The sequence below is a fragment of the Sylvia atricapilla genome, chromosome 3 (genome assembly GCF_009819655.1).
Source record: "Sylvia atricapilla isolate bSylAtr1 chromosome 3, bSylAtr1.pri, whole genome shotgun sequence".
NCBI lineage: Eukaryota > Metazoa > Chordata > Aves > Passeriformes > Sylviidae > Sylvia > Sylvia atricapilla.
The window spans coordinates 53,891,656-53,905,161 of NC_089142.1; the positions used below are offsets into that span (position 1 = coordinate 53,891,656).

At 35.7% G+C, this 13,506-nt stretch overlaps 1 protein-coding gene across 1 annotated transcript in view; it reads left to right on the plus strand.

The window, feature by feature from the left end:
• Positions 1-13,506, plus strand: part of LAMA2 (laminin subunit alpha 2) — a 335,323-nt gene that overhangs the window by 137,808 nt on the left and 184,009 nt on the right. The window contains exons 11-12 of the mRNA XM_066314417.1: positions 1,977-2,117; positions 3,530-3,703. Of these exons, the coding sequence (XP_066170514.1) occupies positions 1,977-2,117; positions 3,530-3,703 (315 nt within the window). The remainder of the gene's footprint in view (positions 1-1,976; positions 2,118-3,529; positions 3,704-13,506) is intronic.

The following is a 13,506-nucleotide window of genomic DNA, read 5'->3' on the forward strand; positions in this document are numbered from 1 at the left end:
AGAGGAAATCACTGAAAAGCAGTCCTAACTGTAAGCAGCACAAATGCAACAAAACGGGCAATAGGTTGTTATCTTTACCACATTAACTAGAATAAATTGAAATACAGAAAGGAGGGGGGAAATTATAAATTCCTTTTTTCACTAATTACTGCAACTTTATGAAGGTATGTGGTCAAAGTCTCATCTTTGGATAGCTTACTACTGCACTGAAAAGTATTGAGAAATACATGGGGTTGCAGAAACATTGTTTTATTTGCTAAGGGAAAGGTTAGATCTCCTTTCCAACTCTGAGTTTTATTTCTCTATTATTCACTGAATTTGCTGCCTACTTAATGAAGTTCTACAGGTTTTACTCACAGATGACCTTTGTGACTTCAGAGTGAGCAACTCTGCATTTAAACACATTTGGTTTGCAGCTCTCTTTTTATTTTCCTATTCCCGCTCACACTAAACCCATCAACGTGGTATGCAACTTTTGGGACCAGTGTTCATAATTGTAGTTTCCTAAATAATGGGTGAGAGTATCTCTGTGCCCAGATGTTGCACACATTATTCATGAAGCATGAGTAACCAGTGGATTTTTACATACCCGTGGCAGTAAAGTGCATTGATTAATCCCAGGATTTCTGGTGAAAGTGTAAAAATGCCAGTCTTGACATTAATGAGATGTTGAAGTTAAACGTAATTGACTTATAACCTAGAGTTTTATTAAAGATATTTGTGGTTTGTTTAATAGTCGGTATGAAATAATTGAAGAGGAGCATAGAGGGCAGCCTTAGAGACAGAGCAAAGATACTTTGCTACGCATATTGTTACTGTATAATTAGTGGTGAAAGCATGGTTTCATTTTCATTGTATCTCCCTTTATGCAGGTCGTTGCCCCTTCCTGCACACTGTCTCTATTTTCTCTTAATTTGTGTGTGTTATCCTTTCTCCCCATACCTCTACCTGCTTTACCCTGTGTCTGCCAGGTTTCTACATCTTAACCAGGATGCTATCAAATGGCTTCCAGTGACTTTACTTCAGACCTGTGTATTTGAGCTATCCTAGACTACACAATGTAGGCAGTGTCTTTATAATGTGTTTGTTCTCTGCTGATACAGAGCCAACAGTTGAGTCCTGTGTGCATTCCACAGAGCTCTGTCTTCAGGATTAAAAAGACTGTGCATAATACCTCTGAGACGGGAAGAATTTTCTGAGCTATGGGGGAAAATACTGGATTACTAAGCCAGCACCGTATCATGAGCCTCCAGCCACATGCGCTCCGTGTAGAAAACCTAGCTTTAATTTTGCCTATAGGACAAATTGATTTATAGTGTAAGTTAGTAGGATTTAATGAACAACATAAGCTTTTTTATGAAAAATATGATTACAAAATTCTAAGTTTAAAATAGCTCATTTATATTTAGTGTCCCTCTTCCTGCAGGGGAAGAATTTTCCAGCGTGGCTACATGGCTGACAAACACATGTAGTTATAGAAAGAAGTGCAAACCATTTAGCACTTGTATTTATTCTGAATTCAGCTATTAATGACAGATCTCTGAAAAACTGATACTCTGAATGATAAGTACGACTACTGCCATGTACATGTAGTTTGCATCAGCTGGATGTGTATGGATTTTGTCAGCCCTACCCACATACTACAGTTGTTGAGGTCGTAACATTGTGCCATACTTGCTTCCCCTCTGAGACTCTCAAGTGTAAAGGATATAAACTAGATTATTACCTGAAATTAAGCATTTAATTTCTCCAATCATAGAGATGAAAAATGACAACTCAGTATCCAAATTCCATGTCCTATTATTTACATGCAGCCGCCTAGCACCTTTTACTGTGTAAAGGATTTGCTTCTAACATTCACAAATAAGGAAGTCTTTCCTATAAATGTCTTTAAAGTCCTCCTGAAGAATAAAAAGCCATTGATCTCTAATTCTCATCTATGACAACTGAAGTAATACTCTAACGTGCCTTTCCAGGAACATGTTGAAGGAGAAAACTGTGACCGCTGCAAACCAGGTTTCTTCAATCTTCAGCAAAATAATCCTGAAGGCTGTGAGGAATGTTTCTGCTCTGGGAAAACAAACACCTGCAGACACTCTCCCTTTACCTACAGAAGTGTAAGAAAAATCATACCATCCCCGTACATGCCATTGCTTTGTGGTTTTTGTGTTGTTGCTAACCACTGTCCCTAGGTTTTTTCTTACTATAAAATCATGCGTGTTCCTTGTGGGTCCTTTCAACCGGAGCTATTAATAAAATCTTATACAATTTTATTGTATTTTTCACTTATCCAGAAGAAAATGGTTGCAAGCTTTGTCTCTCTTCTTTGTGAGAAATTCTGAAGTAGCGCAATTAGAACAGTGAAAGGCACAAAAGAAGCTATAACAATAAAAAATGAAGCCATATGCATTACACAGTCCTGGAATGTGCATACATAGTCACTCCTGAGTTAAGTGCACCATAACCATAGGGCAACCTCTTTTCCAGGTAATTATTAAATTTCTAGACCTGAAGTAACTAAGAATTTGGTAACATTAAATGTAAAACACACAGCATAAATAACAAAAAGGAATGCCTTGCAGGGAGCATTTTAAATGCATTTCTTTTGCATGCTGCATTCATAGGAAAGGATGTGAGAGGGAGATGAACCTACTCTTCTTATTGGTACTTTTGAAAAATCTTTTTAGCCTGCAAATATACTCTAAACTGTAAGTTAGTTCTCAAAGCTCAGGCACTGATGCCACTGAAATGAATGTGTGCTACATATTCATGCCTGTAGATTGAGTCTGGGAGATGTGTTTCAGGCCTACTAGATCTTAATTTTGGCTCATTGTTATACTGGAAGCCTGCAAGTAACATATGTCTAATGTTCTCATTTACATGCCAGCAACTGGGAGATTTTTCATTCCATGGATGAGCTCATTTATTGTTCTGTGTGTATCTGGGCTTCAGAAGCCATCTTTGTATGAACAGTGTGCTCTTCTCTGATGATTTATTTCTAGTTATGGGATTTCAGAAATTCAAGTTCTGGTGCTTTCCAGCACCAAAAAGGTATAAAAGTATCAAAAAGTATATTTGGCCTTGTAAGTTGTAAGGTTTTAGAACTGGAAAATTTTAAAAACTATGTTGCCTACCGCAATCCAAAAATATATATCCATTTTTACAAAAATGGATATCATTTATACAATCTCTGACTGATATTATTTATTCAAAACTCACAAAATATTTGTGGATATTCTTGCACATTTGTATGTATGATGGAATTTCCTTCTTGCTCTGGACCATGAAGCACAGAATGCAAGTACTTGCAGTTATTTCAAACTGAGAAGTTATAATTCCCAGTCATATACAATGAGAAATGCTTGCTGTTATTACTTTGTCTTTTCCTTGGTACCCACACTGCTATTAAACCTAATCAGTTTTTTAAAAAATGGAAGAATCAAAGGCTGTGACTATTGAAATGATCAGTGTCCTGATTCTTACTGTAATGTGGGAGGTTATTTATTTATTTATTTTCTTATCATTTTAGATAGAAGACATGGATGGTTGGTATCTGACTGACTTACCAGGTCTCATCAGAGTTACCCCTATGCAAAAGAGATTTGATGGGCATCAACAGCTTAGCATCAGCAACGTGGCTGCACAAAAAGTACTGCCACAGATCTACTATTGGAGCGCACCCAGTTCTTATTTGGGCAACAAAGTAAGTGCGGGTGGTACTTGCCTAAACACTAATTTGACTTATTGAGAAAAAGGTAAGGCTTTGAAGGGGGATGGAGCTGAAGGAGGATAAAATTGGTTAGCTATTTGACTGGCAAAAATGTAAGCAGAAAAGAATCTCCTGGGTGGAGTATCTTGAGAGGGAAAAAAAAATTAACTGAGTAATTAGTAATTAAATTAGACAAAATTAACTGAATATCTTTAACCTTGATCCCTCCCTCCTTGGTCTCCTGCTGTCAGGTGTTAGAGAAGTCCAGCTAGTTCACAGCATTGGTTTTTGAATGAGCTAGCTGGTGTGTGGTTCAGCTTGGCCTGTTCTATTCCCACCTTGTCCTCTGCTTTGAAAACTGGTTCCTTCATCTGCTTTTCAGAGATGCAGGTTGTGTATCAAATGTTGTGGGGGTGTGTTGCAAAACTTTGATGTTTGTCAGAAAACTTGTGTGTGGGGAGCTCTCTGCCCTGAAACTCAGAAAACGCTGTTGTGAGCTTTGTAACAGCTCTAATGCATGTATTTAAGTCTGCATGTATCTAATCATGGATGTACACACATATTCACACCCCACAGGTTAAATACCAAATCCAAACTACTTCCATGAAAGTCTCATTTTTTTTTCCAGAGAGTAGAATTGAAGACTGAATGAGTCTTAAATATGAAGAAAGTTTAACAACTTTTCATTTCCTGTAACCCTGATTATGCTAAAACTTATCAGAAATGATAAGCACTGATGTCTTTGAGCCCATTTTCCTCTGTAGTCTCTTCAGGCTAGTCAGCCTCTTATTTATTTATTTCTTCTTGTTGGCTGAAAATCAACATGACAGAAGGTAAGTGAGCACATTGAAACTAAATAGCATCATTCCGAAGAATTGGGCATCCTGTTCATGGCCTATAAATTGTTCAAGAGAGTCAGGCTCACTTAGCTGGGCAAGGGGGAGTTTCTTTTATACTATTGCATGTCTGGTGAACTTACCCTGAAATATGAACTGATACTTTTGCTGACAGAATTTCATCTTGCTTCTAGTCAGTGAGCGAAATAATAGTAGGAATATGCACACATTATTTGAATGTGGAAGATATTTTTTCAGTGTAATTTGGAGGTCCTTTGTGGTTACTGTCAGATATCGCCGTATGAATGAAGCAATTTGCCTTAATAACTGAACCATATAAATTTTTGATACTACAATAACACTGAAAGCACTCAAATTACCACAGTACATCTTAACTGTCATGTTGCATCATGTAAACTGTAGTTGTAATGACATGCCTAGGCCAGATGATTTATGCTATGGAAAGGGAAATGGAAATAGAATATTGAAAGTCCTTATTTGTAAACTCAATAAAGCATTTCTCTAAATAGCTGAAACTGAATAAAACCAAATAGTTGAATCTAGATAAAAACATCCTTTCTTGAGAATAACTGCTAGCTATAGAATAATTGGTATGTCAAAGCAAGCAAACTCTTTAAGAATTTTTGTCTTAAAATAGAAAAAATTTAGGAAATCAAGAGGTACACTTCACTTGTCATTCATAAATCTTGTGTCACTGAAAGCTGCTTCCTCATTTATATTGCTAAAATTATTGCTCTTAAATACTGGGGATACTGGTCTTTTACTGTGTATTGAAGGAGACATTCTAAATAACAAGAGGCTGTAGATGGTACAGGATTGTTGTTTATGTCAGAGTGGGACAAAAACATGAGCAAATTGCTTTAACATTACCATGCCCTTTTAGTCTTTCTAAATACATGTGCTGCTACCAGAACTTAAACTTTGTTGTATAAATTCAGGTAATTTTAAAAGAAAAATATATCATATGCACTTGAACTGAAGAATTGAACAATGTTTTTAATGCAGAATACATTTGGGAGTAATCTGGTGGAATTTAATTTCTAGAAATAAAATACCCAGTGGATAATTTGAGAGAACAGATTTAAAATGGTTATTAAGGTTTTACTAGGTATAGTAAAGCAGTTTATATTCTTGCCTGCCTACCTTCTCATAGCCTACTGAACTAAGGATTGCAACAATCATGAGGACTTGTCGTGTGTTAGACCTTCTTGTATCTGAAGAATTACATCATTGTAGAAACTCTAATTGCATTTTCAGTATCTGAAAACCCCATTTTCTTGTAGTTAGCAGTTTCTTAATTTGTTGTGACAATAGATTTGTAAGTTTTTCCTAAACGTGTGTCCATGCTAAGATATTTTACGAATTTGTCTGAAAGTATTATAAGTTATAGTATGAGAACGTTTGATCAGAGCATTGAAAAGAAAGTATAAAATAAATTAAACATTAGATACCAAACTCAGCAAGATAATGTGAAATTCTTGGTTCTTTAAAGTCAGTGCAGAAGGGTTAGGTGTGTGTGGCGTTTTGGAAGCCTAGCATTACATATATACTCTGCCTCTTTGATGCCTCATCAAAAAGCAATTTGATAATTTGTATGATGAGTAGAAGCTCCTTTATAATTAGACAAAAGTAAACATGATATTCAACATATCTAAACATATGACACCCCTCCATGACACAAACATGAGAGGTAGCTGAGACCACTTGAATTTCAGTGAGGAAACTTCTGATTTTGTATACATACTTTATTTTTTTTCTGCAGCTGCAAGTTTTATCTTCCTTTCTCTGCCAAGGGCCAGCTTTAATGCAAAGGTGAAGATTTACCTTGCCTTTTTCAGATGATTAGGGCACTGCCTTTGATCAGCAGTTGCAGGTTAATTTAGTCCTTAGGTGGAGTTCATCATAGAATTCAAATCTCTGGACATTATTAGGTGCCAACACACAGCACATCTCCTGCCACTCCTACATCTGGGTTTTGAGCAGACAGTAATGCTGACATTGCTCAAATTGCAAACAACATCATGGAAACCCTAAACCACTTTTTCTCCAAACCACTATATGCGTACTGACAGACTTGGATTGAGATGTTTCTTGAATCCAACCCTGTTTTACAGGAATCATTTAAATTAGTTGTACAGCATGATCCCATTCACTATAAGGTTATGTAAGCTGATCCTTCATGAAGTCGAAGCATGTTGAAAATTAAAGCAAAATATGTTTGAATGTTAAGCTTTGTTACCTCTTGGAAAAATTCTTGGATGTCATGTTTGTCAACTCCATAGACCTAAAGCAGCCATATGATAGATATTGTTCTTTCTCTGACTTCTAGATAAAACCAAGACAGCAGCTGAAATTTTTATGTAGAGTCTGTGAAAACAGAAGAGGAAGGGGACTTTTTGACCCTGTTCCTTCATTTATTTTCCTGTTATGTTATAATTTGCTATTTGCTAATAACCTATTTGCTGACTTCACTAAGTCATTGTTCCTTTGAATCCAGAAATTAAGACACTGTAATAAGCCTGTAGTCAAGTCATACAAATTTTAAAAATCTGTCACCCTTTTAAAAGTACTTCACTTGTGGAAAACTAGATTGGGATAGAATGAGCAGTTTGTTTTGTGAAATATTATCTATTGCAGACTGCCTAGAATACCTCATAGGATTAAAAATTGAATTATAAAATAATCATAAACTAGGTCCTCATGGCTTTTATGTTTATTTCCTTCCATTTGTTTTCATTTCTTAGGCAATTCTGATACAAAAGGCCGAATAATGCAAGCAAATTGCAGTCTATGGCTCCCAGTGGGGAAGGGATGGAGTTGAGACCCAAAACAAAAAGGAGCGTAAATAATACAATAATCAGCTGGAACTGAAATGCCAGGATCAATTGTCCTGAATTATGAATGCATCTAAGCCCAGAAAGCTTCATCTAGTATTGTCATGGTTTCAGATCTCAAGATTTTCTTGTTCATGGGACATGATGAGGCTAAATAGACCCACAACTCCTTTAGTTTTCATGCCTACCTCAAAAAGGAAAGCAATCTAACATAATATCTTTTGATATAAATGGATGAAATACACGTTGAACTGTAGGCGGATACTACTATTTTTACCATCAGTTTGTTTTGAAATTATCTGGCCTAGTGAAAATAATCTAGCCTACAGAATTCCGACACTCAGCTGTGTCAAATTCAGCCAACAGGCTGATTTTTTTAAGCATGTGTCTGTATTGCTTCATTGGCAGGGAAGCAAAGTAGTGCAGCTTAGGTGGGCTGGTGGGATCTCCATTTGTGTGCCTTTATAAGAAAACTCTTTCTTTCTGCTGGTTGTGTGGACAGTTTAGGCCAGCAGTAGAAGATTTTGCTCCCTAATGAGTATGGGTTGTCCAAATTTAAGCAGGTCACCCTTTAGTAGCCTAATGGTAGTGCTTGAAGCATCTGCTCACAGTGTCATGGTAAAGCCAGTACTTCATGATGAATTTGCCTTTTTTATACCCTCTGCGCATGAAAGTGTCAGCACCAGATTTGAATGTGTAGCAAAGCACATCTCCAAGCTTGCAACAGTAAATTTGGAACAGAGTAGAGAATGTGATCCACAACTGTAAGGCATAATATAACAAAACCAATTTTGTAGGGACATTTAATGATTCTTAGTATATTGTAAGTATGAGTAGGATGAAATAGTTGGGTTATATGCATGTTATTCATATTTCTAAAATAAACAGTAATAGGCATCAGCAGTAGTAGCAGACATACATAGTATGCAAGAAATGTCCTTCCACACCCCTGAAGTTATTCATAGTTGCTGCAAATTTCAGATTTTAGATGTTTTAAAATAGTCAACAGCCAACGCATGGCAGAAAAATAAAAATATTCAGTTAAATCTAAAGAAAAAATTAGTTATATACAGACAGCTACTTCAGTATCTTTTGTCATTCACATTGGAATGCATTCTTATAAGAAAAAGAGGGTTTAGTTTATTGATATGTTTTTTGTTTAGTAACAACTAATATTAAACTGATCTAAATGATGCCATTTTATTTTAAATCACAGTCTAAACTGGCCTGACTGAAACCAAGTCACCATGGTAATCAGACTCAGTCAGCAGTATGAAGTTGTCTTCAATTTATACCAAATGTACCATTTGTTTTGTTAGCACTTATTTCAATATAGCTTCTAAAAATTGAGATAATAGGCAGAGTCAGATACTGAAAAGATGAGACGAACAAAGCAGGCATCCAAGGGAAGAACAAAATATTTTAAGGATTTGAACGACATCTGACTGATGCTTTCTTTAAGTTTACTTAATTTGTATTCCATGATTTGGTTTGGATTCTTTATTTTTCTTGAAATATTCTTTCATCTTGGCTTCATGAAATGAACAAGGGTAGGGGGTCTGCATTCTTTCAGAGCTCTGGCTTGCCAAATTTGGTTTGATGCTCAGTAAAAAGTGCAGCAATATTAGTACTGTCCTACTTGGGGCTCAGCTACCCATGACTGTAAAGAACCACCAAAAGATAAGTAAATTTTGCACACTTTGTTCCTCATTAATGCTTTTAATGATGCTTGGGATGGTTCAAGTACAGCCATTATTGTGATTACAAGGAGACTAAGGATGCCCAGTAGACTGTTACAGCCTTGGAAATGGGTTGAAACAGGGCTCAGACTCTGCCTAGCTGAGTCCACTGACTGCTGTATTTCATGTATCCCATGTTACATTTAATTTCTTAGTGCTAAAATCATCTTACACTACCCTAGATAAAAGAGGAAATTTACTGTTGGTGAAATTATTTCATAAATCTCAAGTGTCCTTTGTGTTACCTGCTTACCCAAGTCTGCCTTGAAGGCAAGGGTTTCAATCAATAGAGGCAGCTGAAAAATGGAGAAACAAGCAGAAAATAAAGCAGTTTCACAAAAGAAAGGAAGTGAATGCTAGAGAGAGAACACTGAGGGGTGATAGGAAATAATGAAGAAGGAAGTAAATTGGGGGAATGTGCTTTCCAGCTTGCAAAGTCTTACTCTTTGATTTCTTTGATCCCAAATACTGAAATAATGAAGGATCTGAAAAGGCAGAAGAAAAAGAAAAAAAAGGCTTTGACTTGAGAAGAATTTATATATATCTGGTGGTTTTTACTGAGGGCTAATCACTATGCAAAGATACATGGTGATTATGATTCCCAAGCTAGAGATAGCTAAATTGAATAGTGGTTACTTAACGACTGCAAAAGAAAACTAAAATTTATGAAAGGGAGAATACATAGGGGTTTTGTTTTTCTTGTATTTCATTCCTCTTATATACATTCCTCTGCATGCTGAATACTTCATCAGCAAATAAGTGTTTGCTTTGAAAACTATATTTAGAGTTCCTTGCTCATCACAGGGTACCTGTAAGTAAAGTGTTTAATCAAGATTTACTCACTTAGATTAATCAGAGAGAATTTATAGTCCAAACATCTAGTTCATACTGGGTTACACAGGAGTGTGATGAAGGAATTTATGCCCATCACCAAAAAGGTATACCTGAGAACTACTGAAAAGTCTTTCTCAAAATATTGAGAGCCATAAAAAGGCAGTTTTATGTTTAGTTTCCAGATTTCCCTTTATGAATAAAAAAACTGCAATTTCTGTTTGATTTACCTGCCCCCAATATACTTCAAATTTAAATGATTTACAAAATCCTGAAATAGAATGTAATTTAAATTGTTGAGTTTATATAACTCATTAGTAACACTGCATGATGCCACTGAGCTCTAGTTTTGTAATTTTGTGGTGTTCAGTTTTGCTTTCCACATCAAAAAGGCAGTATGCAGCAGGGCAGAAATACTGAGAATTTCTGATGGTGTGCAAGGGAAACAACCTTTAGCACAAACCATTTGTTGTATTTTCAATCTGTGGTATATTGTTTTTGAAGTTTGAGGTGCTCAGTAGCATCTCAAAATTGTCCTTACATGCCGCTTCTCTTCTCTACAAGATGGATAAATTATGTTATTTCCATTATACATATAAGAATTAGCCTTGTTATTCTACATCTGTCCTTAGAAACTAAGTTTTGGTGCCTTAACTTGATTGACACACTACCTTGTGTCATTAAAAAATTTTAAAACCAAACATGTGTAGCACAGGTTCCTAAAGCCATGTGCTAATCCCCCCTGTACACATGCAATTAGGAAATCTCTGTGTGTGGATTTATGGGACTCCTATTTTATTGTATGCATATTATGGGAATTTTTAATCAATTCATACATCTGGGAGACCTAATCCAACTAACTTGGTTATCAGCATTTTACCTATACTGCCGTTAACAAAAAGGTTTTGTGTTTGTAAAACAAAGTCTCTGTTTTTTAAAACACAAAGTGGCTTCATTAACGAGAATACAGAAGATGTAAAAGTGGTATAAATGGTTGAAAATTATACAAATTCAATTAAGACATCATTAGTAAAAGAAAACCCAAACTGATATTCAAAGTGTACATAAAGTAATGCTTTTTAAATTTATTTTGTGTTAGTCTATGGGAAGTAGTAATCATTATGGCTGAGATAAACAGCCAACAAATTGAATAGTGAAATGGTAACCAGACAAATAGGTAGCACAATTGTGATTAGAATCTTGAATTATTTGCGTAGTTTTAACTTGTGTTTTCATAGAGTCATTATTCTAAGCATATTAACAATGAGTATCCTGCTGTGATCTAATACCTGAACAGAGCATGAAGCATCCTTTAAATCCTGTAGATCCTGTGTCTCATGTACACTGCTGCACGTCTCATCTACCCTGACTGCTCTGAATGGACTCATACTGCTTTGTTAAATCTCTGGAAGGCAAAATGAGATCCATTACCTGACATTCCTAGTAAAGTTGCATACTGTAAGATGATCTTTTATAGAAGAGAAGGATAGTGGAAGAGATGTTATTTTCCAGAGAGAGACTCTAGCTTAATACAATAGATTTATTTAGAAAGTGGGAATTTTAAATATTCAGTAAGTTTTTAGAAGTATGGATTATCATAACTATAAAATGAATTTGTATTTTTTTTCTTGCACCTAAGATACAAAAGGGTTAAGACCTCAATATTTGGATATGGAAGGGATAATCATGTGTTAGATCCCTAATCTGAACCGCAATAAATTATTAAACAAGTGGTTTGTTGGGAAATGGAATACTACCTGCAAAGCAGTGCTCCTCTCCTAGAGGCACATCCAGAGCTAACTGAATTGAGCCAATTAGGCTGACTGTCTCTTCAAAGTGTTGTGACCTATCAATGGTAATAGCTTATTGTGATGATAAATGAACCCATCTCTCAAACTGAAGCCTGAGTACACACTTGAGCAGTTTCCCTGAATCATAGGGCCATTACCTATCAACTTCAGATTGACAGCAGTGGCAGCAGCAAGAGCAGATGGCATGCATGAGTAGAGACAGATGATTGTTTTACCCAAATGAATGGATTTGGACTTATTTTTGGTGAGGTTGTTTTGTGGTTTTCTTGGGCATTTTATTAGGCCTGCCTTAATATTCCGTGAATAGAATGTTTCTGACAATACATGCAGTACCACCCCTGTCTCCTGAGATGGCTGGATGAACTTGTGATTGGTATCTACATACCTTTTCAGTTTCACAAGCACTCTTGCTGCTGCACTCTGTTGTGATACAGGTTAATCTTTTTTTTTTTTTTTTTTCTGATTGCAGTGTGATGTGTGTTTGGCTCTCTTAGCTCTATCAATTTATTGTCCAGAGCTAACTTCCTCAAAAAAATGGACAGGATAGAAGAACTGTAACATTATCAATATTTTTCATTATTTTATTCTAAGTTTTTGAAGCCGTAAGTATCAAATATCATTAAATGCTTGACATTTGTGGATCAATTCCTTGGCTAGTTTAATTCTTTTTAGAGACAGGAGAATTTTTCACAGTGAAGGCAGTCATTTTAACAACATTCTGTGTCAGTTTTCTTCTAGGCTTTTTTGTTAGGTTGAGGATTTCAAGTGTGTTTTATTAATTAAAAATAACTGTGGCAGAGATACATCCCTTCAGTTTAACATCCTGAAAGATGATTTTGGTTACGACTCAGTTTTTTAAATTAAATTGCAGAAGAGATATGGCTTTATATATTCCTGAAACACATCTCAATATCTCTGAAATAGTTCCAGCATGCTCTGAAGGTGTGACCCGGAGTGAATAGTCCTTTAAATGAAAGACTTTAGGCTCTGCAATTAGCCAGTCAGTACAGCAATCCTCTCTGTAGCCATGCATCTCTTAGTACCAGAAGGTTTCCTGACATGTGTCCTGGTGAGCTCTCCCTCACTGCAGCACATACTTGACCATACTTGACTAGGGCAAAACTTAACACAACTCTAAGTTTGCTTTGCCATGAACTAGGTAGCTTGTTTGCAGAAATATTAATGGATATAAATACAGTGAATAGTAATCCGTAGTTTTCCATCAATATTGTATCTTCTGTGCTCCAGAAAAACCATAACACAGTATTTCATTTACTTTGAAGTTATTTGAAGCTCAGATGATCAAAGTCTGTCATATTAGAGAAGAACTTTTTCTTCTTAGCATTTTAAATTAAATGCAACAATACAGAGTTGTACATATATCTAGTAATTGTAAAAGTTTGCCAAGTTTGAAAGTAAAAGAGATGGAAAAGTTAAAAAAGTGAAATGAAAAAGGAAATAACAGATCAGTATTCTGTTTTGACTAAGTATGGAAAGAAGATTTCCCAACTTAATAAACCTAAGCAGTCAAAAGTCATAAAACTGGTGGACCAAAGCCGCATTTTTAAACTTAGTAAGTAGATTTGTAACAACAGATGCCTTTAAAGCTAATCAAATAAATAGGTACATTGTTTTGTCAGCTGTGTCTTATTACTTAAATGTGTGAGCTAATTCTGTTTAGTCTGCTGTGATGAAAAGTGGTTTTTGAGAAAAAACTCTACAAAT